This window comes from Acanthochromis polyacanthus, chromosome 15 (genome assembly GCF_021347895.1).
Source record: "Acanthochromis polyacanthus isolate Apoly-LR-REF ecotype Palm Island chromosome 15, KAUST_Apoly_ChrSc, whole genome shotgun sequence".
NCBI lineage: Eukaryota > Metazoa > Chordata > Actinopteri > Pomacentridae > Acanthochromis > Acanthochromis polyacanthus.
In genome coordinates, this window is record NC_067127.1 from 24,176,423 (window position 1) to 24,198,767 (window position 22,345).

The 22,345-nt window shown below is 41.3% G+C and overlaps 1 protein-coding gene across 1 annotated transcript; it reads left to right on the top strand.

The window, feature by feature from the left end:
• The first annotated feature begins 7,857 nt into the window (after positions 1 to 7,857).
• On the top strand, positions 7,858 to 22,035 carry socs5b (suppressor of cytokine signaling 5b). Its single transcript, XM_022192094.2, has 2 exons — positions 7,858 to 8,219; positions 13,945 to 22,035. Exon 2 carries the CDS (start codon positions 13,964 to 13,966, stop codon positions 15,650 to 15,652), a length of 1,689 nt encoding a protein of 562 aa, XP_022047786.1. The 5' UTR covers positions 7,858 to 8,219; positions 13,945 to 13,963; the 3' UTR covers positions 15,653 to 22,035.
• Positions 22,036 to 22,345: the final 310 nt, after the last annotated feature.

Below are 22,345 nucleotides of genomic sequence, written 5' to 3' on the forward strand. Positions count from 1 at the left end.
GGGCAGCTGACCACACACTGTTGTTCTGTCTTCTGCTGTTTTTTTTTTTTTTTTTCAATTTCCAAGCTCCAAGCTGTTATCATGTGCCTTCCTCCACTGACTTCCCCCTGGCTCTCAACTCAAAGTCACGACGCACTGCTGTGACTGTGATCTCCTAATACAGCTCCGTGGATCTTTGGTCTCCTGCCTGGTGGATCCGTTCAGTCGGAATCGTCTGGCTGATTTCCCATTTCTCTCTTTTGTTGATGTCATTCTTTGACATGTCAACACAAATTTTCTCTCTTCCTTGATCTGCTTCATCACTCGGCATTTGCAGATTCTACAAACAATTCCACAGAATTTGTGTCTAATGTTTGACATTCTGTGTTCATTTTTAAAATACACTTTTAAAAGCACAGTTGTACAGAACAGTAAAATATTTGATGTTGAAAATCTTCCTTAATTTATTTTACATCACATTCTGTAGAAAAATACACAGATTTTGTGAAATGCTGCAGTACTATAGTACTATACAGCAATAAAATCGGATTTTATTTAGTTGTAACATCACACATGTTTATATAAAATGTTACTCAAAGTTTTTTTTTTATAGACAACAAGTGCACTCGAGGTTTGTTTGAAATGAAAAGCTGCAGCAAAACAGACATGCACCTAAAGTTGGTATGAGACAGATACAATGACACATGGTGAGCAAATACTTTTACAAAAGGCTCAATGAAAACAGAAATTTCTATAAATAGTGAATCAGCAGGTTTGGGGATACTGGGACAAATGCACTAATTTGGATGCAGTTTGTTTCTATCCTGCTGCCACAAGATGGCAACCCTGCCTCTGTTGTTATAAGACGATCCCTAAATCCTCTATCAACCATAACACAATGCATCCAAAATGTATTGAACTGAATCCATTCAGACAACGATGTTTTTCTCTTACTAGTTTGTGTTCATTTTTATCTGTTTCGGACGTGTATTTTTCTAGATGCACTCTCCTCTACTATGTGTAAACTCCTGAATACAGAGAAAAAACATTAGGCACAAGTACACTGTATGAGTTGCTCCCAGATTCAAAACTTTGCATCCTGTACAATGTATATCTCATAGCCAAGAATAAAAAAAGACAATACAAACCGTATACGAACAGCAGTCTCACCACTGTATGAAACGAGATCAGATCAAAAAGATTGGAATTACAGGATTTCTCAGTTATTACTTTTTTTAAGTAAGTTTCAATTAACTAAAAACATAGTCAGCTAAATAATACCTTCATTAATCATTTCTTTTGATCGACTACAAATACCTACTTCTACCAGGTGCTCTCTTTCTTTCTTTATTTGCTTGAATTTCTGTGAAGCAGTAACTGTCTATACAGTTGTGCTCATAAGTTTACATACCCTGGCAGAATTTGTAAAATGTGCTCCATTCTTTAATGCAAACATGAATGATCAGAGCAAATACAATCGCATGACAATAAATAGCTTTGTCTGAACACCAGCCATAAATGAAAGAAAAATGTTTGCTAAAAAAATATATTTGCTAAAAAAATAAAGGACAGTATTTCACAAATTTGGCCAGGGTATGTAAACTTATGAGCACAACTGTATATAAACAAAGCTTTACTTACTCTGAAGGCAAACTGCTGAGGTACAAGTACTTTAGTGAGATGATTTGAGAATGGAATATGATCTGCACATCTCACTAAATAATCCTTACGTACTTTTCTTAGTCACTTTACAAAGAAATAGAATATGAACCACTAAACACCATACCACACCTCTATTCAATATCATGTCTGATCTATATCCAGATCTATTTCTGTGCTGAGTGGTGCCCAGGCCCAAATATTAGCTGTCAGCGCTCATGACTTGTATTCATTCATTTGGATGCCAGACTGGCTGCATACAATGCTCTGTGATACACCAACCAACCGCTACATTAAAACCACCGGCCTAATGTTGTAAAGCTCTTTCTTGTGCCACACAGATGGCTCTAACCTGTCGAGGTCTGGAGAATATGGACCTCTGAAGATGTTCTCCAAGACGGGTGAAGTGGGTCCTCCATGGATCAGATTTGTTTTGCCAGCACAGATCTGGGGTATTTGAAGGCCAAGTCAACATCTTGAACATGTCATGTTCCTCAAACCATTATTGAGCAGTGTTTGGAGTGGGCTAAGAAACATTATTCTGCTGAAAGAGGCCAGTACCATCAGGGAGTACAATGCAATGAAGGCGTGCATGAGGTCTACAGCAACGTTTAGGTGGTAGGTATATGGCAAAGTCGACAACGTGCACACACCCAGCCGTAAACACTGTGTAAAAGAAAATAGGAATCACGAGATCAGGTTGCCGTCTTCCATTGCTCCATGGTTCAGTTCTGACACTCACATGCCCCTTGTATGCACTTTGGGCAGTGAACACAGGTCAGCTTGGGCACTCTAACTGGTCTGGTGGCTCCTCAGTCCCACACTAAGGAGGTTCTGACTCTTTTCTGTTAAAGCCAGCATTGTGCTTTCAGTGATTTGTGCTACAGAGCTCTCTGTGGGATCACTGGACCCCTTTTGCTCAGTACTAACCACTACATAGCACTGAAGATGCTCTGACTCAGTCATCTAGCCATGTCAGATGTCAGAGTTTAGTTTTTCCTGCTTTCAGCACTTAAACTTCAATAACTGATTGCTCACTTGCTGATTAATATACACACGTGGACAAAATTGTTGGTACCCCTCAGTTAAAGAAGGAAAAACCCACAATTCTCACTGAAATCACTTGAAACTCACAAAAGTAACAATAAATAAAAATTTATTGAAAATTAAATAATCAAAAACAGCCATTACTTTTGAATTGTTGATTAACATAATTATTTAAAAAAACAAACTAATGAAACAGGCCTGGACAAAAATGATGGTACCTCTATAAAAGATTGAAAACTATTTGACCAGAGTGACATGATTAACTCAGGTGTGTCATTTAATTGACATCACAGGTGTTTCCAAACTCATAATCAGTCAGTCTGCCTATTTAAAGGGAGACAAGTAGTCACCCTGCTGTTTGGTGAAAAGGTGTGTACCACACTGAACATGGACAACAGAAAGCGAAGGAGAGAATTGTCCCAGGACATCCGAAAAAAAATGATAGACAAACATCTTAAAGGTAAAGGCTATAAGACCATCTCTAAACAGCTTGAAGTTCCTGTGACAACAGTGGCTCATATTATTCAGAAGTTCAAGACCCACGGGACAGTAGCCAACCTCCCTGGATGTGGCCGCAAGAGGAAAATTGATGACAAATTGAAGAGACGGATCGTTGGAATTGTATCCAAAGAGCTCAGAGCAACCTCCAAAGAAATTAAAGGTGAACTCCAAGGCCAAGGTACATCAGTGTCAGATCGCACCATTCGTTGTTGTTTGAGCAAAAGTGGACTTCATGGGAGACGACCAAGGAGGACACCACTGCTGAAAAAAACTCATAAAAAAGCCAGACTGGAATTTGCAAAAATGCATGTTGACAAGCCACAAAGCTTCTGGGAGAATGTCCTTTGGACAGATGAGACCAAACTGGAGCTTTTTGGTAAGGCACATCAACTCTATGTTCATAGACTCAAAAACCAAGCATACGAAGAAAAGAACACTGTCCCTACGGTGAAACATGGAGGAGGCTCAGTAATGTTTTGGGGCTGCTTTGCTGCATCTGGCACAGGGTGTCTTGAAAGTGTGCAAGGTACGATGAAATCTGAAGACTATCAAGGCATTCTGGAGAGAAATGTGCTGCCTGGTGTCAGAAAGCTTGGTCTCAGTCGCAGGTCATGGGTCTTCCAACAGGACAACGATCCAAAACACACAGCCAAAAACACCCAAGAATGGCTGAGAGAAAAGCGTTGGACTATTCTAAAGTGGCCTTCTATGAGCCCAGATCTGAATCCCATTGAACATATGTGGAAGGAGCTGAAACATGCCATTTGGAGAAGACACCCATCAAACCTGAGACAACTGGAGCTGTTTGCTCATGAGGAGTGGGCCAAAATACCTGTTGACAGCTGCAGAACGCTCATTGACAAATACAGAAATCGTTTAATTGCAGTGATTGCCTCAAAAGGTTGTGCAACAAAATATTAAGTTATGGGTACCATCATTTTTGTCCAGCCCTATTTCATTAGTTTGTTTTTTTAAATAATTATGTTAATCAACAATTCAAAAGTGATGGCTGATTTTGATGATTTAATTTTCAATAAATTTTTATTTATTGTTACTTTTGTGAGTTTCAAGTGATTTCAGTGAGAATTGTGGGTTTTTCCTTCTTTAACTGAGGGGTACCAACAATTTTGTCCACGTGTGTATCACACTCTTTGACAGCTACCATTGTACAAGACAATGTTATTCGCTTCATCTGTGGGAGGTTTAATGTTCTGGCTGATTGGTACAAATTAGAGTTTATTATACCCTTTAACCATGTTCTCTGTGGTTGAAGCCTGATCTGAAACTTTCTAAATGGTCCTGTTTAGAATAAACTACCTGCTGGTTCAGTCCTTTACAAATAACAAGGAACATGTTAAATAGAATAAAAAGCTTTTAAATAGTCAGGTGTGTCAGTTGGAACAGTTTACTCTCTTTAGTTTATCCTCATTACAGTAGAAGGGTTGTGAGACTGTCTGACTTTTCTTCTTAAGAATCAGTTGAATCACACTCATTCATCCTGGATGCCACAGCTAGTTATCATATCCTCACTGTGGATTGTTTGCAGATGACACAACAGCGACCTCACAGGAAAGGTCCATGCTGACTAAAATAGTGTGAATCACTCCTGGCAGAAGAATCAGTGCTAATGCAATTCTCCTTCATTTCCTTTCATAAGCACAAATTAGATCAGTATCTCGGAGATGTAAAAGCTAATGTGTTCAGGCTGCTGGTGATTTCCTCAGAACTCAGCCTCAGCTTCAGCTAACTACTACCGTATTTTCACGACCAAAAGGCGCACTGTACCAAAAGGCGCAGTCTCAGTTATGTGTGCCATTACTGTATTTAACACACACATAAGGCGCACCTGATTATATGGCGAGGGTTTTATATACAATCCATGCCCACACTTCCCCCTTTAACGTTCTCATGGTGTCCTCTACTACGTCGGCCTTACAACAACACACACACACAAGCATACAAGTGTGCGTATTTAAAAATAGAGCGGGAGCAAAACTGAGTTTGGTTGTGCTTTATTTAAGTATTGATTACAGAGTACTAACATTTTTTTAATCATCAATAGTCGCGGGCATGGTAAAACACACGGATTAAACAAGCACACAAGTGTGCGTATTTAAAAATAGAGCGGGAGCAAAACTGAGTTTGGTATTTACATTTTTTTTTTTTACCGGTAATCGTCATCAATCAAACCCATGGGAGTCCTCATCCTCTGTTTCTGAATTGAACAGCTGCGCTAAACCTCCATCAAACATGCCAGGTTCACTTTCTTCACTGTCAGAGTCACTTTCCGTGCCGTGCGGCGCCTCGGAAATGATGCCGGCTTTTGCGAAAGCTCGAACAACAGTGCCAGCAGACACGTTAGCCCAAGCATCTACAATCCATTGGCAAATTGTGGCGTAACTCGCCCGGCGCTGCCTTCCACTCTTAGTGAAACTGTGGTCCCCATCAGTCATCCATCGCTCCCACGCCGCTCGCAGCCTTACTTTGAACGGCCGGTTCACACCGATGTCCAGCGGTTGGAGTTCCTTTGTCAGGCCTCCCGGAATGACAGCAAGCTCAGAGTTCATTTGCTTCACTTGTTTTTTCACATCGGCTGTGAGATGGGCACGCATAGAGTCACAGATCAACAGCGATGGTGATGCGTGGAAAAAACCACCTGGTCTACGTCCGCCTTACAACAACAACACACAGGACGCACTGCACCATAGGGCGCGCCGCACAATTTGAAGAAAATCTAAGACTTTTATGTGCGCCTTATAGCCGTGAAAATACGGTATATTACTCACACCACTTCCACTTTGCATTACGCCTCATGTCATACACTCATGAATGATCTGAGTCACACAGGTGACCTCATGTGTGGGGGTGCAAGTGACTATGAATGCTCCCTTTGAGACATTTTAATTGTTCTTTGGTACAGGCTGTAACACATATTCATCTGTAATGCACCCAACATGTTGCAACAGTTGACTTGATTTATTTTGTACGAAGAAATACCACAAATACATGCATTTATTTATTGCTTTCTTTGTTCATTGATAAATTACTTCGTACTATGATTTAAAGTCTAATCGACAAGAACCTTTACAGCTTCAATCAGGGCTGAATTAACTTGTTTGAGGGCCCTGAGGCAAATTATTTTAGCAATACTAAGCAATGAGGCACAAACTAGAATATGAAAGTAGTTGAAATTAGATTTTGACGTGGACTCTCTCCCTGAAGATCAGAAGATAAAGGAGGACCTGGCTAATACATTCACTGAATTATTCTAAATTATTCTACACACTTGTGAAAGGGGAAAAAATGAGCAGAGTCAGTGATCTTTAGTCCACTTGAAGGTTTCTTGTACACTACGCAGAGAGAAGAAATGAATCAAACTACTAGTTTGAGAGCGACTACAATTTGTCACAGAATGCATTAACTTAAAGAAAAGATTTTTTCCCAGCATACATCACTGGACCACCAATGTATCATAATTCTTTGATTCCCTCATGTCTAGAAGCAGAATGCCATGTTTACATCTGTCCTCGGTTCAGCCAATCTTGTGTCTTGAAACTTGTAGTTTTCACAATGTCTTCTGAGCAGATGAAATGATTCAGTGGGGCCTACAAAACATCCTTGTCTTGGTGATTTTACACACCCTTCCTCATGTATTTTGATTGATCTGATTATATATTTCTACATGGACATTAAACATATGTACACACATGGTTCAAAAATAAACCTAAATGATAAAACACTTGGTTATAGCTTTCCGAAAGTGCGTAGTCTCTGACAAATCATTCTTTTCATTTGACTTTAGACACTAAGCTGGGAATCACAGAATCATTTCCTGCCTTTTCCAGTTAGCCTTGGGTAGGTAACCTGTGAAGATTAAAAAGAGGCTTATTGGTGGTAACAATTTGATTACTGTGGTCCTTCTTGTAAAGTAAAAAATACAAACGATGTATATGTACACTAGCGTTCAAAAGTTTGAGGTCATCCAGACAGTTCCATGTTTTCCATGAAAACTCTCACTTTTATTCATGTGATAACATAATTGCACAAGGGTTTTCTAATCATCAATTAGCCTTTCAACACCATTAGCTAACACAATGTAGCATTAGAACACAGGAGTGATGGTTGCTGGAAATGGGCCTCTGTACCCCTATGTAGATATTCCATTAAAAATGAGCCATTTCCAGCTAGAATGGTCATTTACCACATTATTAATGTCTAGACTGTATTTTTGTTGGACTGTATTTCTGATTCATTTGATGTTATCTTCATTGAAAATAATGCTTTTCTTTTAAAAACAAGGACATTTATAAGTGATCCCAAACTTTTGACTGGTAGTGTATCTACACACTATATATACATATGTATATATACATACATATATATGCGTGTATATGCATACACATATATACATATGTACATATGGATACATATATCCCCTGCTGCCCTTCTTTGACACCAGTGAGTCAGAGGTCCGGCCTGGCCGGGATACCACCAGCATCACTTCACCTCTCCACGTTTCCAAGTAGCAGCCAGCGGACAGCTTCAGCTTCTCCTCTCCGCTCATTGGTGGCAGGGGACGCCCATCACGAGGAGTCAGCTGCGGGGCATTCCCTATCCGCGCCCTCAGTCGGAAGTGGCCGTCCTCTTCCTGTGCTCCATTGGACCGAGCCGCTGTCAGTCGGGCTCCCTCACGGTGAGCGCAGTCCGCCTCTCCGGCTCTGTGTCTGCTGAGACCGCCGTCATATTGGTTGCTTGAAGCAGCAGCGACCACAGCAGAAAAGAAGACCCCCACCATGACGAAGAACGGGCTTTCGCGACACTTAAAGACCGATTTAGCTTCTAAGTAATTTTAATACGGATTTTAGAAAATACATTTTTAAGGTATTCGGGATGATACTATCAAGTATCCGTGTACCTTTAGTGCTTTCATCCGACACCGTGGTCCGCAAGGGGGATATATGCCTGACTTCTCTTAATAGCCATTTTTTGCAGACAAAGAGAGCTGTTGAATAGGGCTTTCAGGAGGCACGAGGGTAAGATATGACTTCCAGAAAAAACCTTTATCTGTCACGCATGTCACATTTGTTTCATCGGTACATTTTAGCAACACAACACCACCTGGTTTATTTGTATATTTTTTGTGTCAATTTTTTTTCACAAGCTAACATGCTAACCCCGCTAGCTGGGTAGTTAGCCAAAGCTAGCTAAAACGCTAGAAACTCCCATTCTGCTGATTCTGATGCTAACAGTTAGCATTTTTGACAGCTCGGAAGCCCGAACCGTAATTGACAGAAGATTGTTAGTAATTTATTTATTTAAGATATCCTGTATGTAACTGAAGTTATCATAGTAGTTTGGGAAGTATGGCTAACATTATCTTAGCGGCTGAAGCTACGTTCAGTGGTCTATCGCGGCTGGCTGTCCATACTTAACGGGTTAGCAAGTCAGCTAACATGGCTGGGACCAGGGAAAAGTGGGGCCTCCAGAAACCTAAAGGCCTTCCAACCATGTCTGTACACCCGTTATGATACCGTTATAGCTTGATAATTGTGTCTTCTTTTGGCATTGTTCATAAAACATTTTTTAATATGTCGTGGTTACTAACGATACTATAACAGGGTCATACTGTCCGTGTTAATCTGTAATGCAAGACCACAATTAAACGATGATAGTATAGGAATTGTAGGGATAACTAAAGGTAGTTAACAGTGACTCCAAACGGATTTAATCTTCAAACTTATGTGGTGTTTCTATTATTAATTTGATCTGACTAATATTTTTCAATCAGACCTGAATGCCTAATAACTAACAGAGCAACGCCAGGGTAGAGTAATTATTATACAAACACAATGTTGATTTACTTCTGAAGAGCAATGCACAGTTGAGTGGCAGTATTATGAGTGCATAGACTGGCTCAATCGGACAGTTTCAATTTTAGCATAAAACGCAGCATTTAAAGATAAAACAGTGGATTAATTTGGCAGGTCAGTGTTTCCATTTGGTCTTTCCTGTCTTGACATTTAAATGTGGGAACTAAAATCATCACATTTTATCAGGTATTTACAGACCCTGTATGGCTTTCTGCCATCCCACATATCTTTCAGAATGGGAAGCACTGCAAATATCTCATTAACTCTGGTCTGGTCTGAGCAGAGAAGGCGTCCTCCCATAATCTTGTCTTCTCTCCAGCCCTCTCTTAGATCAGTGTGATCCCAGGAGAATGGGTGTGTTGGGCTGCCGGAGAGCAGAAGTAGCCTAGTTCTGTTTCAGGACGTCTCAAAATGGATGTGGACTGGATCACACTCTTGGTGTGGCCATTGTTATCAATGGCAACATTAATGAAGTTGTAAAGGACAAACATCTGACTTGTAACAAAAAACTATCTGACTTTTGAATTGGCTGAGGATCAATAATAGCTGACAGAAATCTGCAATATGAGATTCCCTTGCGTTGTGTGCCCTTGGATGTAAGATGTATGACCTTTTAGGTCATTATTTTGACTAGTATCACATTTTTCAATAATATTTGTAGTACCACTGTTGGGCTATTACGACACGTAGTAATTTGTACCTCCATCTTTGCATTAACTAAACGTAATGATTGTGTGTTTTTGTTGTTTCTTGTTGTTCTTCTTTGCTCGATCAGATCTGATCAGGATTATTATTGTTGGGAGTTTTGGATAGCTCCAAGAATGTCTCTTACAGTATATCCAGTACGCCTGGTGTCACATTATTAGAATAGGGGGCAGATCAACTAATACTGCAGCACGAGTTGGCAGAGTTTTTAATTCTCAGTGGTCATTCTTTAACATTCATAGTAGATCATACACTCCAGTTTTCATGGTAGAATTCCCAGCATTCCCTCCTCGTCAGGTTAATCTTTTGAATTCTCGCCACTTATTATCAATTGAAACTTGAGCCAGGTGACGGGGTCAGTAGACATGGGTTAAATGTACAGAATAGCAAATACTTTATTTATCCGTATTTATTTATCTATTTTATTTTTAGTTTATTTGAAATTTGTGTATGTAAAGTGTGGCCCAGAAGTGGTGGAGAGTTTGAGACAAAATTGCACATTTGCACAGTTCATAGTAGTATAGTAATAGTTTTGATAGCCTGACCCTATGTAGTCAGGAGTATTGTTTACTGGAACGTGTCCTGTTTGGGTTCTTCAGGTGATTAGCAAGCTGAGGGATAAAACTCACCAACCTGGATGCAGAATCCAGGCTCTCAAGATTTAGTCGATCTAATATTAGCCTCACAATTCCAGTCATCTTGGAGGTAATACAGCAGGTTGTGAACACGCAGTTTCAGATTGTAGATCAGTGTTTTCATGTTGACAGCACAGTTGGAGAATCAAGACAAGTGCTGGTAAATTGAGATTGTGACTGGTAAGACTTTGTGCTCCAACAAAAACTTTGTCAAAAGCGAGATGGTGGTTTCCAAGTTTTGCTTTCTAAAATTGAATTGGCTGGACAAATAGTTCAAGTTCACTTTGAGCCATTTTGTCCATTTGAGTTCCGAGAAAGTCTATTAGTAAGCTATTCAGACGCAACTCATCCTTGTGCCTTACAGTTGCATTCTTAAACAATGTATTACCTGCTTAGAAGTTCCTAAAATCATACTGTGCCTTCCTCCTCATTGTAAAAAGATTAGAAACCATAAATTTGCACACATTTTCTTTTCAAAAGTTTAAATAATGAATGCAAAAAGTTTCTTACATCACTTCAAGGCTATTCTCATTGTGCCATGCAGACTTCTGGTTACCACAACACACCTGTCCCTATTTCACCAAGATCCACTTACAAACTCGTTGAGATTAGTTTGTGATGAGGATGACCAATCCTGCTTGTATTCAAACGCTGAGAAATATTCTACTTTCCGTAGAAGAATCTGAAAGCAACCACATGAACATACATCATGTATGTCTCTAATCAGTCACATTTGTTACAGTGTTTATAACAGTGTCTGCTCTTAGATAAAAGTAAAGTAATTTTAATTGTCTTTATTTGAAAATTTTAATCAAGTTGTTTGTGGTTGATTTTACAGTATAGCACATGTAGCTGTACTTAACAGACGGTGGTAGTAAGAATATTTTTTGGCAAAGCTGAACTGTCTAGTGGCTGTAGTAAAAACTTCTGCTCTGACCCATTAAAATACTTTATAACTTAAAGAGGTTTGTCAGAAATAATAATGATTGATTTAATTATCTGTTAATCTGTTAGTTATTCTCTCAAGAATTTGTTCACTAAAACACCAGAAAACTATGAAAACTGTACATCACAACATCAGACAGCACAAAGGTAATCCCATCTAATGTCAGATATTCTCTTTACAATAATATAAGACCAAGAAGAGAAGCCAGTCATACTTTATTACCTGAAACATTTTTGGTAGACTAGGTCTTTTAAATTTAGTGAGGCCACATGTTGAACAAGGTTACCAAAGCATGAATAGCAATCAGGAGTGACAGAATCCTGTAATTCAAATAATTACCTTGTGTTTTAGTATTTAAGTTCTAAATGATCTAATTGCCTATGTAAAAAAAAAATGTAAGGCTTCAATAAGAAAATGCATATTTATCATTTTTAATGGTTAATGATTAATATTGAGGGCAACAACTAACACATGGGTACCACTGACAGCATGCCATATTTGCAGTGGTGGGTTTTTGCTTTATGTTGCTGACCTTGTAGATGAGATTTAACAAATCGTCACTGTACCATTACAAGCCTCACAAATGCCACCAACACTGAATGATTAAAGGATGGAGAACATTATCTGCTGTGTGCTAATATGGAAAGCAGATACTGTGAGAAAAAGAAATAAGCATGAAATTTAGAGGCGTCACAAATTCTGATTATTTTGTAATCTATTTTTGGCCACTGCCAGCAGTTTGCTCAGAGAGAAAGAGTGTGTGTCTGTGTGTGGATTCAGTGGTGACAGGATTCATTGTGTAGGGCAGAGATGAAGTTTTAAACACATCTTTGCAACAAACATTTCAAACCAATTTGGTGATTTTAATTTGTACCTAGTATAGTTTTAGTGTAATTAAATGTCAACATGCAACAATGGAATCCCATCAGCGTGGCAATTCTTAACATTTATGAGTTTGCTAAATTGGCATTTGGTCATGGAAAGCCTATGGTTGCCTGGCTTTGGATGTTGTTGTTAGAAATAATGTCTAGTTTTTATCTGGAGCTCCAAACCAAAAGTGACCAGATCAGTGAGTAAAATCAGCGGTTGTGGATTTTTTCTTTTTATTGGCATTAACCGTTGAGAAAATGAAAGTGAGACGTCCAAGAGACCACTTACTATGGCTCATTGGGCAGGCACACATGGAGCTTGGAGTGTAAGATAAAACACAGCAAATTGGTCAAGTCACATTTGGTAATGTAGCTAGCTTGATTGCATCAATACAGTTGATCTTGCAGGTTGTTTTCCAAGTGTATGCACACATCCAACAATACTGACTGCCAAATGGAGAGACATTGCCATCTTTTTTGACAAAGCAAGTCAATAAGTGGGAAGGCTATGGTCAGGGTCTGACAGAGACAGCATGAATATGTTTTTAACAGACTTGACCTGCCATTTGCAAATCAACTTAAGTAATGTGCTAAAGGCAAATCTGGTTTCATGTGCATCACGTATCTCTGTCTGTCACAGCTGACATTGCAAATCCATAATGTCTTTATCAATATTTGCAGGCAGATTTAACTGTGTGGGCTGGTTGTCATGATGCCAGGCAGTTGGGCGGTAGCTTTTAGCCCAGAAGCAGATTGAGTAGTTTTTTTAAAAAAAAGGAAAAATGGGAGTGTGGTAAACCTGCCACAGTGGGACTAACATCTGTTGTTGAATGCCTGTAGCTTAGTCAGCAGCACATGCAATTAATGCTGACACGCTTGAGGATTTCAATTTTAAATGAGAACCCCCATAATTGAAGAGCATGCTCTTCTAAATATGGTGTTATGTGATGCTGCAATTTCAGTCTCTTTCTGTTTCTTGAAACAGGAATAGAAATGTTGGCATTAATCTAACAAACAAAGAACCTAAACATTAGTGTGAAGAATTGCATAGCTGTTTAGTTGAGAATATTTTGCATAATTCCAAGTTTTTAAAGTTTGTGACTGTTTGCAGTTGTTTGGAAATCCTGCTAATAGGAAAATGTGTACCCCAATAAATTTACAAGGTCCAGAAGCTCTGTCTGCAAGAGGAAAGGAAATGCTGCACTTTTAAATCCTTCAGGGCTTTGTGTTTGGCAGGCCACCTACCTGTGATGACTTTGTGTCATTCGAATGCAGTCTGCTGCTACTACTTCCAAATGCCTGTCAAAGTCTCAGTGTGATAAATCAACGGCGTGAGTGTGTATGTGTTTGTGCATATACATGTGCCCTGTCTGCTGCTGTTACAGGGAAAGTTTTTGGTCAAGTCTAGACTGGCTCTGTAATACAGTACATACCAGCAGATCAGCTGTGAGCAGATCCTGGGTTCATTTATAGCCGTGGCCTTGTGTCCCTGCATGTCTGCCTGGCAACTCCTAACTCTGCTGTTCCAACTACTCAAGCTCACCCACCTCTCAGACACTTTGGCCCCGTTATACTCTCACCATGTCTAATTACTAGATACACAGTAGCCTGAGGAATTTAAATGTACGACATTCTTTATGTACCTTGTACTTCAGTGTTAAATGTAGGCACCATTGCTGGTGTGAGATTTCTTCACCTGTGAGTTAATCAGCTTTGTCTCCTATTATCCTCAGGTCCCAGGGACTCCTGTTAATGAAGAAAGTGGGCAACATGTGGAGCAACCTGAAGAGCAGATGCCAGACACTGTTTCACAACAACAGTTCAGGACCTAATGAAAGCAGGGTTGAGACAGATAACGTCCACTGTGTGGTGGATCTTGGTCAAGGAGGAAGCTCAGGTGAGGTTCAGGCATCAAGAGCATCCAGCCCAACACGGAGCCTCCTACCAGTGCCAATGGTAACAGCAGGGCGTCGCCATCATAACTGTGTGTCAGATGTCCCTCAGATTGTTGAGATCACTATTGATAAGGACACTGAGGATGTTCGAGGAGGCTCAGGGGGTGTTCCTCTGGCCCGGAGAGACTCTTATTCCCGTCATGCTCCATGGGGAGGCAAGAAAAAACACTCATGTTCCACAAAAACCCAGAGCTCTTTGGAGGCAGATAGGCGGTCTGGGCGCTTACGAGGGAGTGGAAACCGTAGGGACAGGCGATATGGAGTCAGCTCTATCCAGGAGATGAATGACTCTGTATCTGGAGGACGTAGTCTGAATGCTCGGTCTTTGCGCCAGCGATTAAGTGAGACCGTTGGTTTGTGCTTACCTCTGCCTGCACGCAGACGCTCCCGCTCTTCTAAGAACCCTGTCACCTCCAAACGTAAGATTCACCTGACAGAGCTCATGCTTGAGACCTGTCCCTTCCCACCAGGCTCTGACCTTGCTCACAAGTGGCACTTGATCAAACAGCACACAGCACCAGTCAGCCCGCATTCCTCCACTGCCCTTCTGGATGCTTTTGACCCGGCCCACCCCTCTCCTGAGGATGAGGAAGAACGTCTCCGTGAGCGCCGCAGACTTAGCATCGAGGAAGGTGTGGACCCACCACCTAATGCACAGATCCACACCCTGGAGGCCTCAGTGCCAGGCTCCTCTCTCTACAAACTGGGACCAAAGATGGCTCCTGGCATGGGAGAGGCCTCTGGGGAGGGCCGGGGCTCAGGGGCTGCCAGCTCTGGGTCCGGATCATCAGGGGCATGTGCTCAGGTGCTGGGGGCTGCAGCATCAGTCCAGGACTGTGACTCTGAGGAGGATTCAACTACCCTATGTCTGCAGGCCAGGAGGCCCAAACAGAGGCACGCCTCTGGGGATGGTCACCTGAGCCGGCAGCAACCTGGGCCCTGGAAGGTCCACACCCAGATAGACTACATCCACTGCCTGGTGCCAGACCTGTTGCAGATTACAGCTCTGCCCTGCTACTGGGGCGTAATGGACCGCTATGAGGCAGAGGCTCTGCTGGATGGACGGCCTGAGGGCACTTTCCTGCTGCGCGATTCAGCCCAGGAGGACTACCTCTTCTCTGTTAGCTTCCGCCGTTACAACCGGTCCCTGCATGCACGCATCGAGCAGTGGAACCACAACTTCAGCTTTGATGCTCATGACCCTTGTGTTTTCCACTCTTCCACCGTGACAGGACTGCTGGAGCACTACAAGGACCCCAGCGCCTGCATGTTTTTTGAACCGCTGCTAACAGCGCCTCTCCATCGGACCTTTCCCTTTGGCCTGCAGCACTTGGCACGAGCTGCCATCTGCCGCTGGACCACTTACGATGGTATAGGCTCTCTGCCGTTGCCCCCTGCCCTGCAGGACTTCCTCAAGGAGTATCACTATAAACAGAAAGTACGAGTTCGCTGGCTGGAGAGGGAACCGCCACTCAAGGTCAAATAGGGCGGGCTTCTCCATTGCATATACACACACTGCAGGAGGATTACAGAACTTTAGAAATTCCTCATTAGCCAGTTGGAGGCTCTACTGACAAGGCTTTCTTTGTGGTGGGGGATGGAATTTAAGTGTAACAAGCTATACAAGATTCATTCTAATCTTTGTTTTAGTTATTACTTACATCACAGAAAATACATATGATTATATTCAGTATATTGCTGTCTGGCAAGCACATGTTTTTTGTGTTGTTTTGACAGGGAGCAAATGCACAAATATCAGTGATTTGTGTCTTTTCTCTCCTGTTTTGTGCTAAATGTCTGCCTGATCCCACAACATCACCCTGCCTGTAGACCTGCCTGCATGCCTCCCTTGTCCATCCCAAATTGCTGTTTTGGCCCACATGGCTATGTTGTACAGCTCACCTTGTGCTTTCTCTATTTTTTTTTTTCTTCTTTAGCTTGTCAAAGCACCTAGTGGAGCATCCTCCCAGAGGAAGGTGTGTTTGGGTTGAGAGGGCATCTGGAAGTGCTATTGAAATACTGCAGTCATAGCTTGTCCCATGGATAGAGCTACATAAGGCACATTCTTTGCCATCTCGTTGCACACATGAGCATCAGCTAAACCAGAGATGAGAACAGATTCCAGTAGGGTCCCTAGAGTTCAGGACAGAGCACTGGGGAAATAAAGTGTTCTCTAAGGACTATAGATTAGTCCTTAAAGAATGCTAGTTCCTCTTTAAGCAGTAACAGTGAGCAATGAATAATAAATCAGTCTACTGTGTCCTATACAGTGAGCAAGCTAAACTTGTCAGCTTCATTCCTACTGTGTAATTTTGCTTTTGAAACATGACGGACAGATTGTAAAGAAATATTCTGACAATTCTTGCCATTGTTACAGTTGTCAAAGCAGTCTGTCAGTTCTTCACTGACCACAAGACACTGTTGTGCATATATGCACCCAGTTCAATTCTTCCAGATAGAAATTTGAGTTCACATTTAGGCAGCCTGCTGTCTATTGCTTTATAGTGCGAGGTTTTATACATGCTTCCTTAAGCTCAGTATCTTTCGGTGGCGTCTGCTGTACAGAAATCTTATATATTCTGGTTGGTTATTTTTCTTCACCAGACATTTTAAACACTGACACAGCTAGCTGTGTCCTTTGGTTACAGTAAGGACGGCTAACAAGTTTTTTTCAGACGGATTGATGATACATAGGTGAAGACAATCAATGAAAATTCTGAATACCAGTATCTCTTTAAATGCTTTGATCAGGATTGGCCTTTGTCATGAGAAGAGTTCACATAGTCAAAGATCGGAAATAGGAAGGGCAGCTAACCTCACACAAAACTAAGAAGACTTAAGCATCTGCTTGATAAATTAGGGAACTATAACTATAAGTGTTTAAATTTCAGATTTTTCTAAAAACGATGCTATAATTCCACAGTTTGAGACTTTGTTCTACAGGGTCTCAACCACAACTAATCACTTCATTGACTCATTGCATTTGTAGTCATAGCTTTGAGTGACAGCAGCTGGGCTCTCAGCAAGTTGGACTAACCAGAACAGCTTTAGCAATGCAGTCTGAATGATTTCACTTGTGTGGATTGGGACAAAAACACTGCTGGCTAGCCTGTCATTTCTATTATCCTCTCAGCACAATGACAAAATATGTGTCCCTATGTGCCTTTTTAGATAACCATTTGTCTTGTTCCATAATTAGTTGCTTTATAGTTTAAACCAGAAGAAGGTGGTGCTCAAACACAGTCCGCTCAGATGCCATCAAATGAGACTGACGAGAATCATGAAAAGGTGCATGAGCTCTAAGCTCACTTAATTATGGTGCACGTTAAAGATTAACGGATAAAATTTTAGTGGTGCTGATTATAGAAATAGGTTGTACATTAGATCTGTTCTCACTCACTATGCATGCATTTGTCTCTCTGTATGGTAGTATTAGGTTGTTAGTGGGTCCAATTCCAGCTGTGCTGCTGTAGCATATTTCAGTGCAAGATATCAGTGCCCAGCCCTCACAAGTGTAGGGTCTAGTCTGCAACTCGACAAACAGATCTAGTGAGAGGGCATGAGGGTTAACTTTACTATGAGCATGGTAACTGAATGATTTAATATCTGATGACAATGCCCAATTCAGCTATCAGTGTTACAACCAAGTCATCAGCAGCAGTGTTTGTCGTACTACTCCTAATTGATAGTATGCCGCTTTAACTGGCTTTTTAAAAAGTGACATTAGATGAACTTTTAATAATGGTGCACATGACTAGGTGATGAGATTAGTGGAGATAAGCAGAGGGATTCCCTTTTAAGGGTTTTAGCAAAAATGTTTAGAAAGAATATAAATAGAATTTACTGGAAAGTATGTGGATTAAACCCTGCTGGTCATGTGTAAAACTAAAAATTTGAAGTTGAAACACACAAGATTATGATCAGTGGGAAGGTTAATCTGTCAAGCTCTCAGACTCATACTTCAGTCAGTGAGTGTGTGCGCTCATGTGTCAGCCCACACACCCGTTCAAGAATATTCTAGTTCTCATCAGTGAGAATGAATCATGAACAAACATTGTTTCTTTGCTCATGAATGTCTGATTCTGTGACCAAAGCTCTTGCACACATCTCATTGTATTAACTTGTAGGCTAAAACCTATTGCTGTATTCAGTGGTGTTAAGCTAAATTATATTTCAGATTTACAAACAAGTGAAGGCTAGTTCCATACTATGGTATTTACAACTTAAGGATGCTCTCCTTTGTTACAACACGTTATTATGGGAATGTCTGTCTGTGTCACCTACACTTTTATTTTAATAGTAGACAGTTCTGCTGCTAGACAGTTTTCATGTATTTATAATGCAGGTTAGTGAAGCTATAAGGATTGAAATGTTTTCATCTACCAATATTATCTTTTTCCTCCACATTCTGAGTTGATCAAAATTTACTGAAAATTTCCTCAATTTTCTTTTCAAAGAGTGTAAAATATTTTTCAGCACCCCAAACTTTGCTTTCAGAAAGCTTGAATACTGCATGTTAATCCACCTACCGTATTTTCCGCACCATAAGGCGCATTGGATTGTAAGGCGCAGTCTCGATTACGGGGTTTATTTCTATACTTAAGCCATATATAAGGCACGCCGTGTTATTGGGCGCATGCTAAAACAAGGAAACGGAAGCAAAGCAGTGAGTTTGGTTGAACTTTATTCTACTACGTATTTAAAAATAGACTCACATTATTTTTTGGTCAATCTTTTGTCACAAATCCATCAAAGTCCTCATCTTCTGTATCTGAATTGAACAGCTGGGCAATTTCGACATCAAACATGCCGGGTTCCCTCTCGTCATTGTCGGAGTCAGTCTCGTTGCCGGGTGGCTGTTCAGCAATGATGCCGGCTTTCGCGAAAGCTCGGACAATAGTCAGTACTGTACTTAGCTTTATGTAATGTTCTCTAATAGGTTTATCGCTGCCAGCGTGTGTAGTGTACGTATTACGTCCCTATGTCGGCGGGAAACAGTCGACAGTCAGATTTTTGAATTCAGTGCACACATAAGACGCACCGGGTTAAAAGGCGCACCATTGATTTTTGAGAAAATGAAAGGCTTTTAAGTGCGCCTTATTGTGCGGAAAATACGGTCAATGTGTTAACTGGCAGGCGTGGCGGATTAAGAGGAAGGGAATAAGGCTGACATTTGAGTTGCTTGCATGTGCACTTTTTATGTTTCAGGATTTTTAGCATCCACACTGAAATATATATCTGAAAACCCACACACATACATCACTGTACATCACTGTCTTTCTCGCTGCCGCCTGTCTCTCATGCTACTGCCTGGCGATAGCATACAGCTCCTTGTAGTTCCCCCATCCCACTTGGAGGCACTGATCACAGGCTGCCATGTTGGGATGTAAATTTTCTGGGCACCTTTTTGGCTGATGTGTGACTAAGGGAGACCTTTATTGTCATTATTTGATCAAACTGCTCTGTCTCCATTTGGCCACATCCCCGACACTACTGTGCTGTAGAGTAAACTTGAGGCTTGTTTGTCCTGTCCTTTACTCTCCATTCAGTAATGTTAGGGTGATGTCTGAAGTGAACATTAAGGAGCAGAAGAAGGAGAGATGGAGCTGGCTCGCTGAGGGCCCTGGCTTCCTGTTGTGGCAGCGGCATGCTTACAGAGAGGGCAAGGGATTTGTCGAAGTAAATAGCACTTTAATTGTGTATTTGTGTTCTGCAGTGCAGTCAGCAAGTATTAGGACAGTGACTTGGCTTTTGGTTGCTCTCTACTCCAGCATACTGGATTTGAAATGACAGTTGAGCTCTGTAATCCATATTTGGTGCCCGTATTAGGAATTGTTGCACTTTTTTTGTACAAAGGCACCCATTTCTAGAAACAAATTTTGCAACTGAAGTCATCATGGTCAGTTTTGCGTGATTAATCCCTGCTGATCTATTTGATACTCTTGCATGAGCAGATACTTTGTCGATAATGATGTTCTACGAGGCCTGAAATTGCCACCTGAGGCCAGTTAAAAAGATGGTGTTTTGGCCCTGACTGGTTACCTTCTCTCTATGTTGAGGATCACCGTGTGCCTACTTTGATCCAAAATTGGGGAATTGCACTATCCACAACCATGAGGGACTTAAACACCCCCGAACGTACTAGCAGAGAGCTCTTGTTTTGGTTTGATTACCAATATGCTGCACTACAGAGCCAAAACAACTGAAAACATCCCACTGTTGTAATACTTGTGGCCAGCACTGTATGTGTGTTAGCTCAAGATGGCGACAGTTGGGTGAGTGTTGTGAAAGGAAAAAAAAAGCCGTTGGTCCTGAAATATTTCACTTCCATTCAGGCATTGTAAGCTGTGTTGATGAGAGCCGTATTCTCTGCCTTGCTGCAGACTCAGTGCATGTGTGTGTGTTGTGTGGGAGTATTTTACCGTATGGACAGAGCCACACGGAGGGTTACCGTGGAGGAGATGCAGAGTTGAGTGTGAGGGGTGATGACAGTGACTCCTATGAACAATGCCTCTGCCCTTGTCCCACTCCTCTTATTCTCAGGCAGGCCCATTTGCAAGGAGAGTCCCAGGACCCTCTCAACCCAGTTTTCCCCATGGGAAATATCTGACATTAACAGTAGCACATGTTTGCCATATAACCTGTAGATTTAGGAGGAAAAAAAACATTGTATGTATGATTAATGATGGATTTATGTAACAGCCCAATGAAAAGACATTTTATTCTTCTGTGGTGCATAAACTGTCTGCAACACACATGCATTTTCACACACTTACTGTCAACGCTTCTTCTGACACCTGCACTACCCCAGGTATTGACACACACACCCACACCTCCCACCACCCCACCCTTAGCAAGGGATGTGTAAACATGGACCACAATTAACCAGCACCACCTTTCTTCACGACCCCCCCCCCCCCCCCCCCCAAACAAAGGGAAAGCAAAGATGGGTGATCTGTGTATATTCTTTGTTCTTAAGCCAAACAAAATGCCGTGAATTTAACTATTTTGACCTTATATTGTCATGAGTATGATGACACTATTTAGCTGCACTATGGGGCCTCATTTGTGGCAGGAAACCACTGGGTCTGGTCTGGGATCAGACTGGTGTGTGCCGTTAGATATCCCATTAAAGCAACAGCAATACCCCTGGATGTAGGACTCCCCCACCCCACCCCCACCTCGGTACGACTCGTGGTTTCAGATCCGAGAGGACAACAAAAAAAATAGATATTTTAAAAAAAAAAAAGTCATGTTCCCATATATATTTTAGAAAGCTGGGTTAAGTGCGATATGCAAACAGAAAAAGTATGAAAGAATTATTATTTTTCATTATTGCTTCTCCCTAATATGCAATGGAGTGTAGTGTAACAATGGTTGCAATCCTCTGTCACTTTAATGCTGTATGTGCACATTGGTTGCTGTGTGGATGTGGGTGCCGAGGCAACAGGACTTGACAATGATGGGAACTAATGGTTGTCACTGCAGCACCGCAGTGTTCCCAGACTTCCCTATTCGTTCTGGCCAATCACAAAAGCCCTTTAAACCCGGGGCCACAGCCACCACCACAGGCTGACCACGCTGTCGTCAGACGAATATCGCGGTTCTGTTTTCTTCTGCTTTCCCTCACTTTTTCTTTTCTTCTGTTGTCAGGTAGGATTTGGAGCGTGTAAATGGCATAATCATGTTCACATTTCACTGTCTGTTCTGTGTAACTGCTTCACCTTTCAAGGAGGAAAAAAACAATTGTTTTCCAGTATAACCTGTTCATTTTTAAGAGCCGTATGATGCGACACTTGTAGCTGTCACTCTTGGTGCTTGGCTTATGCTTCATTGTCTTAATATTCCAAATAAAACTGTTAAGTGTAATCCACACTGGCCCATGATATAATGTTGAGTATGTTTTTTTTGTTCTTTATCTTGTCAGAATACACCCCAGATTGAGTGAGACTGAGATTTGAGGTTATCAGGAAGTAACTCACTCACTTTGTTTTAATACCGTCACATGTAATTAAGTTGCGTGTTTCTACCTGTGCCAGGTAATGAAACTGACAGAATGGTTCGGACAAAGACCTGAACTGTGAGTGAAAGTCTTTAAAACTTTCTGGGAGTCTGTTCAGGGAATGCATCCCAGCCATGAAGCCACAAAACATTGGTACCAACAGCATAGACTTGTGTT